The 17392-nt window shown below is 40.3% G+C and overlaps 2 protein-coding genes across 3 annotated transcripts in view; one reads left to right on the plus strand and one right to left on the minus strand.

Moving 5' to 3' along the window:
- FGD1 (FYVE, RhoGEF and PH domain containing 1) overlaps positions 1 to 17392 on the plus strand; it is a 116915-nt gene that overhangs the window by 55025 nt on the left and 44498 nt on the right. The gene's annotated exons all lie outside the window — the stretch shown is intronic.
- ITGAV (integrin subunit alpha V) lies at positions 5499 to 10941 on the minus strand. Its single transcript, XM_072431784.1, has one exon. The coding sequence runs from the start codon at positions 10809 to 10811 to the stop codon at positions 7689 to 7691; it is 3123 nt and encodes a 1040-aa protein (XP_072287885.1). The 5' UTR covers positions 10812 to 10941; the 3' UTR covers positions 5499 to 7688.

The raw sequence follows: 17392 nt of genomic DNA on the forward strand, positions 1-17392 counted from the left end.
CAGGGAGAGGAGGTACCCCTGGCCCCCAAGCAACCTATCACCAGATGTGGCAAATGAGAAGAAAAGCACCTTAAAGCAGCGGTCGCCAACCGGTGGTCCACGAGAAAATTTTGGTGGTCCGTGGCTCTGGCTGGTGCGTCCCCGAACAGGTTCAGGAGAAGGACCCGGCCGAGTAAGATGCACCAGCCGAGTAAGATGCACCGGCCAGAGCCGCGTACTATGTCTCCCGTACGGAACGCAGGCTCAGGAAAGTTAGCGGGTTGTGTCTCTGAGCCTGCAATTAGAAAGTGGGCAGGTTTTGGCATCATGATATCACTCTGGGGAAAATTTCTCCCCCTTTGAGTGACACCCGGCTCCCCACACATCTGTAGTCAGGAGCCTGAAAATTTTGTGGTCCGCCACTCCCAAAAGGTTGGTGACCACTGCCTTAAAGCAAGCCCATATTTGAATATTCTCAGACTTCATATGATGGTTACTGTATTTAGGCGGAGGGCAGTTTTTACCAAACTTACTCTTGCATTGCCCCTTTCCTCAAAGCAGGACGAAACCCACGCTATTTAGCTACCCCTCTTTGGTCACAGGGCACCACCATATTTCTTGTTTCCTAGAGACGATCTTCGGTCATCTTGGTTGGCCAGGCTAAGATGGCGTAACGTTTATTCACATGCACAAGGGAATCCAGGATTACCAGGCAACCAACGTCGACGGATATCGCCTGTCCCTTTCTGCAATAACCAACTTCCTGAATTGCCAAAACTGAAAGTGGGACTTTAGTTCCATTTTAAAGTCCAACTAAACCCAAATCTGAACAATTCTCCAAGCATTCTTGTTCATTTACACATTGGCATTACCTTTTAGAACTGAACTTTACAAATTCAAACCCATTTTGTACCTGTGATCGGCCACCATTTGATGTCTCCTTCCTTCAAGTTTCCTGATACCAGATTGTGGTCAGATAATTCCACACCACCCTCTGTAAATCACACCTATTATCATGTCCTACATTCTCATGGATTTCTTAAAAATCATTTGCTTTGCATATTTGCAAATGTTTCTAGGTACTAGGAAGAATTAGTGAAAATTTATTGGAAAGTTGCAATAAAAACCCCCCCAAAAAATCACTATTCCTGGTGTGTGCACATACCTTTAATCGCACATCTGTTATCTTCATGACCTTTTAAGAGGCCACTGTGTGGTCTGCTATGAAAATTCTGTTTCATGGGTCACCTAGGTCAGCATTTCCCAATGTCAGGAAAAAAATCAGGTCCCTAGGGAACCCCTGCTATAATTTCCATACCCACAGCTCAAAGTACATTAGTGTGGTGGTCAGTGGGAAGAATTTCTCTAAGTTGATGGCCATTAGGAAGAATATCACCCTTGCAGATAACCAAATAGATCTTTGGTGTCAGGGGTAACTGTCCCTGGAGGCACAAATTGCTCATTGGTCAAGGAACCCCTAGCAACTTCTGGAGGAACCCTGGTTCTCCCACAATCGTGTCTGTCTTTTCCAATCTAAGGCTTTGCACACACGTGTAATGATTCTTGTCCGATAATTGGCTAAGGGCTGCTATCGGATGAGAACCTTGCGTGTGTACAGCACTCATCGTTAATTGTCCGAATGACTGTCCTGGGGAATCCAAGGATGATGGACAATGAACGATCGTAATGCAAGTGAAGGAGAGAGAGCACAGAGGGGTGCCGCTCCGTCGTTTTCCCCCTCCCCTCTCCATAGAGTAGGACGGCTCATGCATTGTGCAGTCGCTTGTCATTGGAAAGGATGGTGAAAGATCCTTTCCAATGACACTTAATGCACGTTTGTATGTAGCCTTAATGAACTTCAGTACATCAGGCCCCCCATGGTTTCCAGTCTACTCTGGCATTTATTGTTCTTCTTACATTTGGTGTCACATCCGATTGACCTCCCACCTGCTAAATTTAAAAATGAGAGGAAGTGATCTGTAGCACAGTGTGCAAACACCCATCAAATGAAAACTGGAATAAAAGCAAACAGTACACAGAATATGGTTTGACCATTTTACCATTGACTCATTTAAAGAAAATACAGTAGCTTTTTTTTTATTATTATTTATTGGATTTTTTTTCACAAGCTCCCAAGCACCACAGAGATGCTACTTTTCAGTAAAAGAAAAAAAAACATAAAATGTCAGTGCAAGAAACAATTTAAAACAAACTAATACAAAGGGTTATAAAATACCACCTATGAAAAAAAAGTATAAATCAATTCAATATCATCTTACTGTCATTCGCAAGCATATGTTAAGACCCATGTCAACCAATCAAACTGACCTGCCATCAGATCCTTGGTTGCTACAGGCTAAAGAAATGTACGTTTACACATGAAATGTTTTTTGTGACTTTTTAAAGTGTACCTGTGACCTACACCACATGGCATTTACAATTGTGAATGTCATAGAAGGCAGCCATTTTGTATTTCAACCAAATGGTCCGGCAATATTTCATAAATGCATGGAGGGAAAACTTTGAAGGTGGACGTTTTGTTTAATGAAGCAAAAATCAGTCTGTTGTTACTGATGTGATTGAGGTAAACTGAGTAGGCAGCCATTTTTGTCATAATAAATCACCAATATTTAGATAAGATATCGTGGACATCAAACTCCACTATATTTACAGAATTTAGCGTACAGTATGGAACTGAAAAACGTGTATTAATATCATAATAAAATAACCTATACATTTCAATCTTCTCCTAATTTTCAAAAAAAAAAGCCTTCCGAAACTATATCAACCTGGAAGTGTTCTGCCAATTGTTGGTGTATAGAATACAACCAGAAATCTCAAGTACCGCTTTCCAGTGTACATCCAATTACAGGCATCCCCTGCTATAGAAGTTTAAGTTTTGGGGAGTCTTGTTCACACCATTGCACAACACATTTATCAGCATCAAGGGTTTCTATTGTTAATGGCACAACGTGCAGTGTTTTTCACAATCCAGCTCACAACCTTAGGCTACATACAAACGTCAGATGATTCTCGTCCAATTATCTCCTCAAGGCTGGTATCGGACAAGAATCTGGCTTGTGTACAGCGCTCGCCCGACGTCATTCATGGAACCGTCCTGGCGAGTCCACAACTGATGACGATCTTAATACAAGTGAAAGAGAGAGAAAGATAGTGGGGTGCTCACTCATTCTCCCCCTTCCCTCTCCATAGAACGGTGATGTATGTACAGCGCTCACCCATGCATCTTTCAGCCTTGAAAGATCATGAAAGATCCTTTCCAACAACAAAAATCTAACGTGTGTACGTAGCCTTAGTGTAAAAACAGCCCAAGATTCATACGCTTTTCAGAGGATGCAAACCCTGCAGCTCTACTTATTATAACACTGAATTTACTCTGGTGGTTACTTTAAAGACCATTCAGTGTGAGTCAGGCGATAGCAAGGCAAACAAAAAGTTAACAATCGGGAAGTAAATTACTTAAACTCCCTGCAATGTATAATATAAGCCTTGAGGGTTTTTTTTTTAAAGTTACACCCAAATAAGGCTGCTGTACTCATATTGTTGTTGCTTTGTAAACCCATGAGATATATCCCTATAAAACAGTTTACTAAATTGTATGCAGGATCCAAATCTATACCACTATCCGGCCAACAACAGGAATTAAAGATTTAAAGAATAATCTTAGTTTAAAATTGCAATGATATATTGATAAATGTTAATAAAAATCTAAATATATAATCTCCCAAAAACAAAGGTTCTACAGCTTTACCCACCATGTAAAAGCCAAGGAAACACAGAAAATATTTCTAAATTACCAGTAAAAAGGAACAAAGGAGTTTTTAACTTACATGCTATTATAGTGAGACTGTATCAGTAAGACAAAAATCATTTCTTTACTATTTTACCAGCCACTAATCTAAAACATGCATGCAGCAAGTAAAGTCTGAACTCAGAAACCTTCAAAATGAAGGGTCAATAATAGCAACCCCTAGATTTTTCTCAGCACAGGTTTCCTTTGAATGGTCATGTACAAATACTCTAATGCAGCCTTTCCTAACCATTTTTTTTTCTAGAGAAACCCTGGAAATAATTTTAAAGTATCTGTGGGATTGACCCTCATTGAGGGTCATTTTGAAAATTACACCTTGTATTGGAGTCCCGTTACAATGGTGGTCAGTATACTACCCTTAAGCTAAGTACACACATGCAGTAATTGCTGTTGAAAAGGATCTTTCACAATCCTTTCCAAAGACAAAAGACTGCACGATGCACGAACAGCACCACTTTGCTCTATGGAGAGGGGAAAACCACGGAGAGGCACCCCGCTGCACTTTCTCCCCTTCCCTTTCATCCCTGATTCCTGGATCCGTCAGGAACAACAAGTGCTGAACAGACACCAGATTTTTGTCTGATATCAGCCTTGAGGCATTATCGGATGAGAATCATCTGACGTGTGTACGTATCCTTACACACAGCTAAAAAGATCACTGATACAATGCCAATGGTCCATTCAAAAAGGAACCAATCCCAGAACTATGCACATACCATCAAATAGATCAATGAGCCACATATCAAGGAGACACCCTGGAAAAAGCCTAGGGTTCCACCTAACCCTGAATGAGAATGGCTATTTGGTAGTGCACCGTTCTCCCCAGCCCCTTTTAGCCGGGTGCACCACGCGGCACTTTTCAGTAACCACCCGGGTGTTTTTGAATAGTTACTAAAAAGTTGGGTTACAATATGGGGGCCACCATCCACCTACAGCTTCTTCCCACGCAGCTTAATAAAATTTCTGGGGACAATACCGTGATCTATACCTGGGTATAAAAGTATCCCAACACAAAACTGCACATGGGTTTGTGTTGTGGTAAAACCCATAGAAATTTCACCTATTGCCCTGTATTTTCTCTTTGATGATGTATATATAAACATGAGGAATTATGAATTTATCATTACCCATCTTTTCAAACTCGCCTTGCCATCTTCATCTCCCTTTTAACTCATCATTTAGAAATTATTCTATACCCCTCCCCTAGTGTGTGCCACTTTCCCTCACCTCTTGTGTAAGCCCTCTTCCTCTTTTTTGCACTTTGCAGGTCTGTCGTCCGCAACCCTGGCTTTTTATACAGCGCTGCATAATATGTCAGCAGTTTATATATAAGAAAGTATTATAAATATTTGGTGGTCAGTCCACCTTAATTTTAAGGGAGCCCAGGTATGAATAGCTTCCAGGTTGTTGTACAGATACATGTCCCAGTTGGGTTACTGGCCTGCAAAAATTATCCAGACCCAGCTTACAAAGTGAATGAGACAGACCTGGCTGAGGCTTAAAAAAACAGTAAAGATAACATAAATCTAAATTATTGTAATGTAACAAAAAAAATCTCTCCAAACATACAGTAACTAATCAAACAGAAGCCCAAGTAAATATTACCTTTAAAGAAACTTTCTGTAAATTCCTAAACAGTATATTCATACCATTCTACATTATACTGCAAATAAATGACCACTAGAAGTACATTTTCACCTATATTTTACAGGATCACAGGCATAATACTTAACAATATCATTTTAAGGCATCAACATTTAATATAACTTGTGGAAATTTGGTAAACACGGCCTGTTAGTGGGCCCAGCATACATTGTTTTACAGGTAGCAGCTGTCAAAATATTACATTTACTGTACGCATGATCTATCGGTTTCTAAATGAGTTATTATTGTTCGTGTCAATTACAAAACATGTTTTTGTTTTTTAAAAAAAAATTTCCCACACTGCCCTGAGGTAATGGAAAAAAGAACCTGGTTGCTTACTGGGGGAACAACACTGTTATTGTAGACACAGATAAAAGAAAAAAAGTATTTGGTTCAAAAAAAATAAAAGCTTTAAGATAGTCAAATACTATGCAAAATCTTCAATCAAAAATTCATCAAAGATTAATTTAATTACAACACATATTTGGGCAAAATTTCATTGTTACAACCTATTTATATTGTATTACAATCGATCCTTCGATTAGATATAATGGTATAATCATTTATAAATCTGATCAGTTATCAACATCAGGCCTGATTTATTAAAGCTCTCCAAGGCCAGCTGGAGAGGATACACTTGTATTAGTGAAGCTGGGTGATCCAGCAAACCTGGAATGGATCTGGTCCAGGATTCAAAACATTTGCTAACAAATAGCCAATGAATGAGAATGAGAAATCCATTCACCCAGCTTCACTGATGAAAGTGTATCGCAGCCTGGAGAGCTTTAATAAATCAGGCCCATTGAATACATACAGCAAAGTGCTGTGAATGATTTACATTAGACATAATTGTGATCTTACTATCAATTGGAAAAAACAGCAAAAAAAAATGCATGCATAGCAATAAAGATGAAGTTTGGGATGAGCCAATACTATCAGATATTGTTTAAAAAAGAGCTAGATATATTCTTATTTAAATGGTTGAGTGCTTTGTTTTTGCTTCCAGATCTGTGCTAAAATCCAGTGTTAAACGTTATTTCAATGCTGGAATTTTCTGTAGACCAGTCACTGTCTCCTGTATGGGTTGACTGGTCTTGTATCTGCCCCCTACTTTACTAAAATGTACTAAAAATGTGATATATTGCAGCTTACCAGAACAGAAAGATAGTCACCCAGGTAATTCTCAGGTGTATTCTCAGGTAAAATACAAAGCCTGAAAAAAAGAAAACAAATGCAACCACCACATCTAGACACTAGTAAGATGCAATATATTCCATTTCTATGTTAATACATTTAAGGCAAAACTGTACAATGCACTGAACTGAGGGAATTTAAGAACAAAATTGACCAGGGCTGCAGATCATTTAGTCTCATTCTATTTACTAAACACCAATGACATGATTTGGATTTTTTAGTAAGGCAGCAAAGAGAAGTGATGTTCAAAGCAGAAGAAACAATAATATTTTAGATCTAACACTTTTATACATGTTAATGAAGAAAGCAGTTACATTGCTTTTACTAGTATATATCACATCTGCACATTGTTGTAGTGTAAAATGTATGGCCTCCACTCTGCCTAGCCAAATCACACTTAAGCAAGTCTACTACAATAGTGTTGTATGAAAGTATTTACCTTTGAAAAAAAAAACATTAAATACATCTCAGTTTTCATGTATTGTCTAATTGAAAATGCTGAAAGTACAGGAAAACACTTGTTTCTGCCAGAAATCCTGGGAATACCTAACTTCCTGTAATGAGCTGACAACACTGCTCCTTGGTGTACTGAAATTGCAAGCAATGGTGTCAGCCTTACCTGAGTTCTTCTCTGCTGGATTTCAAAATACCTCCTCATGTTTAGGAGTTACAAGAGTAGAGGTTGTTTGTAGTCCAGCAGAGGCAGGGGCAAACTAGTAGTTGTGTGGTAGTTTCTGGCAGCAGGTATTTTTCTGTGTTTCAAGCATTTTGCACGCATGAGGATTTATAAAAGATGTACGGAATAGATTTTTTTTCTCATACACTTTAAGTGTGATTGGGCTTTCAGTGTTCTAACTACATCTAATTAGTTGCTAGAAGTTATAAGACTCTGCATACTGCTTCCAAACCGTAAAATGAACCCTCTTTGACACATAAGCAGAAACTTGGCAGTAGGTGCATAGAAGTGAAGCTCCCACTTTAAAGTGGTTTATGAATCTCTAAAGGTATTCCTGGAAAAAAAAAATTAGGAATGATTAACTCAAGCATCAGTGTTTCCTTCATTATCTTGTGGTTGAAGCTGTTCTGTTTCCGTCTCCTCTTGAGGAGGCCGGACACGTTTAAAGAACCCAAATTTGTACATAATTAAAACCATCAGCGCCAACAATAGCAAACCTGACAGCACGGCAAGCACTATCACCCACACCGGTACAGGAGCGCTGGATGACTGGTTCACCCATAGGATGTTAGTTGTGACCTCTGTAATGTTGTTTATATCAGGAAGATTCATGTTCTTATATGGGAATTCTAGCACTTGGAACATTGCTGAAGATTTTAAAGAATAGGAATGGTTCTGGTTCTCGCTATTCATAAATGTTGGTGTCCACAATCTTGATCGAATGTACAAAATTGCACTTTTTCCTCTTTCCACACGCTCAACGTAGCATTCAATCTTGAGGCATTGTGCTTGACCGCAGCCAATGGTTTGCAGTTCGCCATCAACCAATGGAAGATCACGCCTATTGCGTTCCGTACGGTTGACGTTTTTAACCTCATCCACTTGCGAGGTCGACAGTTTGAGGTTAAGTGGGTTGATCACCACATCAGAAGTGCAGTCCATTGGACCATCAATTTCATATTTGACGATGTACAGCAGATCATTGTTTTTGTATTTGTACGGCCACAGGATATTGAGCTTTGCTTTGCTGAAGGCACTGGGGCCATTGTTTCGGAGTTCAAAGATATGTTGAACCAGTGGTCCAACATCGTCTTCTGTTACCGGATCCTCCTTGGGTTCCCAGTTTGCAATAGGCAAGAAGACTTCTGTTGGGGTGGAGACTCCTCTTATGTCTACTGCTGCCAAGACGGCCAGGGCAATCTGCAGCGACTGTTTGGCACTGGTATTGTCATACTGGTTAGAACTTTGTATCTGCAAGTCAAAGTTGACAGTGTTGTCCATCTCACTTAGCTGATGGACGCTAAAGAGCAAGGCCGCCAAGACCCTTGTTCCAGCCTTCATGGGATTTCCAAGGTCACATACAACAAGACGAGTTTGATTTTCTATTTTGAAGGCACAAGACAAACGTGTTAAGGATTCGTTGTTTCGGACAACTCCAATAAAGTCTGCCTGTGGTGGTATATAGACAAAAAGTTCAGCTTCATAGGCCCCCTCACCTTGATTCTGAGCATCAACCAACAATGTCAAGGGGCTGTCATCTCCAATATAGATTTGTTGTTGCTCACTTTCAACAGATAAAATCAAATTTGGCTTGCATATATTGTCTTCACCACAGTCCAACAAGATGTGGGCCTGTTTGGTTAGATTTGCTGGGGTGAACTGGTTAAGGATAGGCATTAGTCCAGATGGATCAGCGGCAGCCTTGTAATCCATTTGGTAATCCATGAAGATTGTGATAGGTGTAAGCTTATCTCGAAACTCGCTCTCATCACGTAAATATGCTTTTAGTTCTTCGCAGCGCATATTCCTACCATTAGCTATGGTCATGTTTTTAGAGTGAGTTGGCTGTCTATTGTGGACAAACAATGCTCGTCTTACTGCACCCTTCTGTTTAAGCTTATCCAACAAAAGTTCCACTTTAAAGTTGAGGGTTGCAGGGACATTTCCTTTAGCACTGGCTTTAAGGCAGAATTTCACATCAAAGCAAGAAACCAAAGCTCCATTTGGAAGGGGGCAATTTCTACTTTCGGGGTTTAATATTGTTGGATTGACTTCTAGAACCGCAGTCACTGTGACAACAGGCCTGGACCTGTATAATATAGCCTTGTCTGCTCCGAAAGCTCCAACCACTAAATCAGGATAGCCATTTTGATCAATGTCAGTAGCACCTTTCAAAGAGTATCCAAAACTTGGTGGCATGGTCCTGGATGCCCACTGTCCTTCAAGAACTTGGGAGGGTACGGTGCTAATACCGGAACTTTTTCCATTATAAATGTACACCAGGCCTTTTTTACCTTCTCCGGCATAAGGTGCCCCAATGGCAATGTCATTGAATCCATCTTGATCCACATCGCCAAGAGGTGCGACCGAACTGCCGAATCTTGCAAAGGCATAGAAACCGGACAACTTGGTTAAAAATCGAAGTCCTCCTTTGCTTTGTTGAATATAAACAAGTACTTGGCCAACTTCTTGAAGCTTTCCATCAGATCCACGGTCCATAAAAAGGGGAGCTCCGACAAACAGATCCACCAGCCCATCCCCGTTGATATCCGTGGTGGCTACGGAGTAACCAAAGTACGCCGCCATCTGCTCTCCGGTAAAATTATACAGCGACGTCATGGATTGACCGTCATAAATAGACACCATCCCTAAAGTTTTTGCTGCTCTCGGCACCCCGGATACAAAATCATCAATGCCGTCGCCGTTAAAGTCCCCCACGGCCACGGAATAGCCCAGGTAGCTGTCGTCGTACGTCGGGTTTGCCGTTCTGGTGGCCAGCTGCCCGTCGTACGTAATGCTGTATTTGTTAGAGTCATACTTTTGAAAAATGTCTTCGATTTTGTCCGAAATGAGTTGACCCTGCCAGTAGAAACTGCCGGGACCTCCGAGCAACACCCGGTTGGTGTTAGTGAAGTCAGCACTGAACCCACCTTGGCAAAAGCCTTGCTCCTGGGCATCAGCTTTGTTGGTAGATCTACAAGGAGCATATTCTACAACTTTATCTCCATCCATTAGGTAACAAGTCCCAACTGGCTCCCTTTCCTGCTTGGCCTGCTCAGTCCTCCAGTGATACAAAGGGGCACAAGCAAGGATCTTCTCATCTTTAACTTTTACAGATGCCCCAAACCATTGATTGGATTTGAACTCAATGGGGTCATTGTCGGCAAAGTATCGATTGCCAGTAGAATCGAAGACAATGGGCTGGCATCTGGCATTCTTCCAGTCGCATTTCAGCACGTCCCCACCTTGGCTGATGCCAGGCTGGCTAGTGTTGGCTTTGGGTGCCCCGACCAGCAAAGACGAGGCGATAAAGTCCACAGCAAAACCGAAGTAGCTTCCCTCCATCCCGCTGTAGATTTGGGGCTTTTCAGAATCCAGATTAAAGGCACGGGACGAGCCCAGGAGGGCAGCGGCCAGCAAGAGGGTGGCAGCGGCCATGGAGCCGGGTGAGACACGGGCTGAAGGTGCAATGGAGCCTCTGCTCATCGGAATCGGTGCACCGGGAGGGAGAGATCGGCTGCAGCGTCCAGGATCGCTGCACAAACTTCCGCGAATCCCGGGGACTTTCCTTGTTTTCTGAGCAGACGGGATGGGGGCAGTCGGGGAGGACGGGCTGGGATCGCAGTCATAGTGGGCGGGGACAGCGGCGCTACTAGCGCTCTGCAGTGTCACAAGGGCTATGCACACCCACCGACTGATCACCGGCTCTGCAGGGGGGAGATATATCACAGGACACATTCTCTTCATGCAAATCATTATCATTTACTAAAAAAAAAAAGGAATTTGAAGATTTATCTTATGTGACTTTCAAGGCCACTAATACTCAAAAAACAAATGTATAGAGAAAACAAAAAGCAAGTTATTATTCATAAAAACTTTTAAGCTTTATCTATTTATTATTCTACAATTGATTAACCTCTGTTTTCTGTTGGTTTTCATGAAAATGTATTTTACAGTAAAATATAGTATTATGAGTATAATTATTATTATTAATATTAATAAACAGGATTTATATAGCACCAACAAATTACGCAGCGCTGTACATTAAATAGGGATTGCAAATGACAGACTAATACAGACAGGGATACAGGAGGAGAGGACCAATAAAGTTTGAAACACAAAATCATATTCAAATGATTGTATCTAGTGTGTGTACATTATGGGTGGGTTATATTTGAACGATCGTATCATTATGGCATGTAAAGAATCGTGCACTATACAATCGTTCAAAATTATTGTTAATCGTTCGTTTCCAAACAATAATTCTTGCACGTGTGTACCTAGCCTTACCTAGTGCATAAGCCGTTCAACACAATACATAAATTACCCAGCAGATGCTTTGACTTTAAACTATCATAAAAAGTTTTTCCTGAAGTTAGGATTTAAAAGCCTAAAAGTTCCCAATGTTTCTCAGGGACCCGATTGCAGAGACCTCTTGGGCTGCGGGAGCCATGGTTGATGTGGTCAGGTTTGAGGCTTAGATGCTCCAGACCCCTGTGCTAGGTGTGATACATGTTTTCAATAGTTTTTATTACATTTTAAAGAACATATAAAAAGGGAATACACAATAATACTATTAACATGACTTTCTCATATTAGACTTACAAAAATAAAAGATACAATGGAATACTATTTACAAAAAAGCCATAGACAGTGCAAAGTTTAAACAATGTTCAATCAGATTCAGATACAAAGAAACATTCTAAGGATTTCTTACAAAATGCAGCAAAACAGTAAGTATTCCAAAACAAAAAAATAAACATAATACCAAAAAAAATGGGGAAAGGGTGAATAAAAAAGTATCCTGTCTATAAAGAATGCAATACCAGAAAGCACATCAACCAGTGTAGTAAGTATTCACATTATTTTACCATACGTTTGACAAGGTAAAGTAGTCATATTTGATAGTGAATGTTGGAGCCAGAGTCCCCATGTTTTAGCAAATTTATCATAGGTGTTAATAATCAAACTAGACAATTTTTCATTATCAAATATACTATCCACTCTAAGTAAGAGCTTGTAATATGGGACTAATTGTCTTTTCCAATATTTGTCTATAGTTTGTTTTGCTGCTATAAGAATGTAGGAGCATAAACTGAGTATTTGTCAAAGTTGGTGTTGCCAAGCTAGCCAAGGATCTCTAGTTAGAGTCTTCTTGAATATCAGGCATAACAACTTGAAAATCCTACCCTAGAATCGGATTATAAAAGGACATGTCCACCACATGTGCTAGGTGTGATACTTGGACAGGATTGGTGAGACCTCTGTGCTGACTTGGACAGGTCTGATACTAACCCTGGGTACACACGTACAATAATTGTCGTTGGAAAGGATCTTTCACAATCCTTTCCAGCGACTAAGGACTACACGATGCATGAACGAGCGTTGTACATACAGCACAATTCTGTTCTATGGAGAGGAGGCTGGGAGAGCGATGGGGTGGCACCCTGCTGCGTGCTCTTCCCCTTCACGTCTATTACAATCTTTCGTTATTCATCATCCATGGATCTGTCAGGACGGTCGTTCGGACGATGGACGACGGGCGCTGTACACACACCAGATTCTCGTCCGATATCGGCCCTGACCTGAATATGGGACGAGAACCATTGGACGTGTGTACGTAGCTTTAGTCATTGTAGTAGGATCTCCATGCATCCTTTTGTTGAGACCTGTGTGTTGGTTTGGCCGGGTCTGATACTTGGTCAGTGGGACCTTTGTGTGCTAACATGGCCAAGTCTTGAATATTGTATCAATAAGACCTCTGTGGTGGAATGGTCAGGTGTGAAATTTGGAAAGACTTCTGTGCTGGTGTGGCCAGGTCTCATACTTGGACAATATGCTGGTAAGACCTCCTTGCTGGTGTCAATTGGTGAGGCTTCTGTGCTGGTGTGGTCAGTTCCTAATGCTTTTAACTCAAAACCCTTTCTGACCTTCTAAACCAGGCATAGGCAAACTACAGCCCATTGGGTTTTAAATCCGGCCAGTCAAATATTGGTACAAAATTGTCCACTAGCAAAAAAAAAAAATGGGTGACCAACAACACTGTTCCCTTGTATGTATGGATGTATATTGAATGTGTTTTTGTTTACTTATCACACACAATTCAGGTCATACTGTGTGGGCAGCACGGTGGCTTAGTGGTTAGCACTCTGGCCTTTGCAGAGCTCCCGGGCTGGAATTTCAGCCAGGGCTCTATCTGCATGGAGTTTGCAGGTTCTCCCCGTGTTTGTGTAGGTTTCCTCAGGGTACTCCGGTTTCCTCCCACCATTCAAAAACATGGTAATTGGTTTCTCCCCAAAAATGTACCCTAAAATTAATGAGGTAGGGACATTAGATTGTAAACCCCACTGACAAACAGTGACATGACTATGGACTTTGTGCAGCGCTGCATATTATGTTGGCGCTATATTAATACTGTGTAAACACTCTCCATCCATCTGATACTGTCCTGTCTGGCAAAATGGTAAAACTCATTGTGGGCCCTGATACAAAAAGTTTGTGCACCCCTGTTCTAAACTATCAAAAGCTCACACCATTATCACCAACCCCCACAACCTAAATGCTTATTCCTCAAATTCTTGTTAACATCCTGGCCATTTGTCGTTATTGTTTTGTAAGAGCTTACATGGCATATATTTGGATGTTGGAGCAACAACCTATTTAGGTCTATAGTAAGACTTGGGTTTTGGGATTAATTAAGTGGTTAGTTTTATTTCTTTCTTAGTTAAAGCTGGACTTTGTAGTTCCATGTCATGATAATATGTAGCATGTGAAGTTTTTTTGTAACATCAATTCAGCAACAAAATTTTCCTGGATATAATGTAACAAAACTAAAACTTGTACTAGGACCAATTAAGGTAACAGAGAGATTCATATCAAGTTATAGTGCAGCCTACACCCAATCTGTGTCATTTCCATTGAAGCCATTAGACCTTATTTATTAAAACTCCCCAAGACTTAAGAGGAAGATACACTTTCGTGACCAAGCAAACCTAGAATGGATTTCCTCAAAGTCATTTGCTATTTGTTAGCAAATGTTTTCAATCCTGGACCAGTTCCATTCCAGGTTTGCTGGATCACCTAGCTTCATTGATGAAAGTGTATCTTATCCAGCCTTGGGGAGCTTTAATAAATTAGGCCTATTGGATCACCATGCCGGTTATCTATACAAAACAAAAGTAGGGGCAGTTTCCAAAAGTCAGTCTATAGATCTAAGCAATAATGCATCTTCCTTATCATTAAGTGATTTTGCAACATCCCTCTTTTGCCCATACAGGTCACTTCCCTTTTCTATATATAATTGAAAATGCAGCCTTTACGCGGGAGCCATGGTTAAATGTTGCCCAAGTTTGGTAGAAAAGTTCTTCAGGAGAGGGGAGGAAATTCTTCGCATAGATTTGCCAAATAACTGCTAGCCCTTTCTCACTATCTTTTAGGGAATCTTAAACAGATTGTACATTCACCACAAGACCCTAAGATATTCATACAATTGAAGTGATTTGGTTAATTGCAATCAGATTGTAGTGTGTTTGTAATGTTTGTGTGCAATTCACATATAGAAGCAGCAGAGAAGGGTTAAATGAGTTTAGTGTTCCATATACATCCTGTTAACACATTACACAAAGCAAGAATTAATACTCGCCCATGCCATAAAGTAATTACATTTAGTAATCTAATTATAAAAATCATAATTTAATTTAAGAATTCTGTTTCTTCCACACACATAGGGTCATGTTGTAACACATTTGTATTCAATTTTTCATCCTTGGGAGGTAAGTAGTACATGCCTAGGTAAGACTAATACATATAACCAGTATGAAGAGGGTTAATGTCCTTGTACAGAGGGAGGCAGCAGGGAATGTGATTGCTGGGAGCTGACTGCATGTCTCAACTAGCAAAGATGTCTGTGCCTTGCAAACTCTGCACAATGTAAGCAGATTTCTCATCCAATCTTCCATATATGGAGTCTGCCGTGTTCACCTCCCTAATAATGAGTGTGCATTACACTACAGTGCAAACCCACTGCACACCCATGTTAGTTTCAGCTAGAACAAAATCCCATACACAGCAATTATTATTCCCAGCTTTGTGCATCTGTCAGACAATATGGCGCTGCCCACTTTCCTGAAATAGGGAATAAAGCCTTTGTTTCCTGAATTCATGTTGGAAATAATGACATTTAAATACCATGCTGCCATAAAATGCCAGACACATATTAATTCCAATATCTACAATCTCAGCAAATAACATCTGACATCTTTGTATGAATTTGTTTTTCTTGCAAGTTTGTTGAAGGGGCTTATTTTTTTGCAGTGTGCATCAAGGCAATGGATAGATGTGTTCAGCGCTGTATGTAAGTGTTGAACCCAGAATTTTTTTTAAAGAAATTGTAGGTTGGTTTGCAGCCCCTGTATTGTGAACCAACTCATCAGTAACAACCCAAAAACAGCCGGGTGGTTACTGAAAAGTGCCGGGTGGTGCACCCAGCTAAAGGGGGCTGGGGAGAATACTGTGTGTGCACTTTGCTGTGTTTTACAGGACTTTGTTGCGTTCACCTGTAAAAGAAGACACAACTGCCCATTTCTAGAAGTCTTCTATGACCAACTGCAGGATCTTCTCATCTGACGCTCCTGCGGATGTGGGTGCCCCACCGTGCACTGTGGTTCCATTTGCCAAAATCTAAGCCAGCAAATCTAACTTCAATACACATATTACATACTGTATGCTACAGATAGAAAAATTGGCTGGTGTAATAGGCCTAATTTATTAAAGATCTCCAAGGCTGGAGAGGATACATTTTCAGAAGTGAAGCTGGGTGACCCAATAAACCTGAAATGGATGGATGGCCAGAAAGTGTTTTGAATCCTAGACCAGATCCATTCCAGGTTTACTGGATCACCCAGCTTCACTGCTGAAAGTGTATCCTCTCCAGCTTTGGAGAGCTTTATTAAATCAGGTCCAATGTGATGTGTGCAGCTATCTTTACAATGTTTAGCAAAAGTAACTAGACAGCTGTAAAGCAACCCAATCATGTCTACATAATAAAATATATAACATTCATTAAAATTTATTTTTAAATTGAGGGACAACCCAACACAAATACATATGCACAGACTTAACATTATCAGTACTTTCCTTCTAGGAAGATTTTTCCCTCACTTTCTGTCAGGCCAGAAGACTCTGACAGAGATGCACCGATGTAAGATAGAAACATCTGATAATTTGTTGTCCCAAGATGTTGGGACAAAATAAAAAAACATATGCAGTATATCTCTGCAAGAATTGCACATTTTCCTATGTTTTATGCAATACATTTTCACCATCATGGTAATGGGTTCCTTTTCCTTAAAGAAAAAATTATGTTTTTTATTTACCGGTAATTTAATTTCTGTCTTTACCTTTGAATCAGAAAAGACTGAAGGGGAAAAATGCAGCATCCTGGGATACTTTCATTGCGAATCCCTGGAGGTTGCTCCTTCTGTTCTGGACAAAGATTGAGCACTGCATGATCAGGGGCTTTCCTAAAATGTAAAAAAAGCAAACAATAGTGGTGGAAAGCCAAAACAGCACGGGGCACGGGGCACAGGGCACAGTATGTACATTGATCAAGGGCCTTCAACAATTTAAGATAATTGAACTTTAAAGACTTTGCAATACAGGACAGAAAAATACCTGTCAAAAAAGTGCACTTCCTGTTATTGTTTAACCACATACATCATGATGGTAGAACATACAGACCAAAAGGAAGCAAACATGCTGGGAGTTTATTGCGAGGACCTATATACACTTTAAACAACACATATTCTGTATTCCCATACACCAAAAGAAGAAGAATCATTTTAGGATAATTATTTTGATTTAATGCCAACTGACGAGTTGTAAAAGTTTTATTGCTTGACCTAATAATAGTTTTGGGTATTGTACTCTTCTGCTGTTTGGCAAGCAGACACAGTTGTGAACCTAGATAAATATAACACAGTTTAATGGAAATAGAAAAAATATTATGTATTTATTTGAAAAAGAGGTACCATCTTTTCATTTTGCAAGTTATCTTCCTCTCTCTAGAT

Source organism: Pyxicephalus adspersus, chromosome Z (genome assembly GCF_032062135.1).
Source record: "Pyxicephalus adspersus chromosome Z, UCB_Pads_2.0, whole genome shotgun sequence".
Lineage (NCBI taxonomy): Eukaryota > Metazoa > Chordata > Amphibia > Anura > Pyxicephalidae > Pyxicephalus > Pyxicephalus adspersus.

Bases quoted from the DNA above. Each gene is read 5' to 3' on its own strand.
- ITGAV (XM_072431784.1), bottom strand. From the start codon at position 10,811: ATGAGCAGAGGCTCCATTGCACCTTCAGCCCGTGTCTCACCCGGCTCC.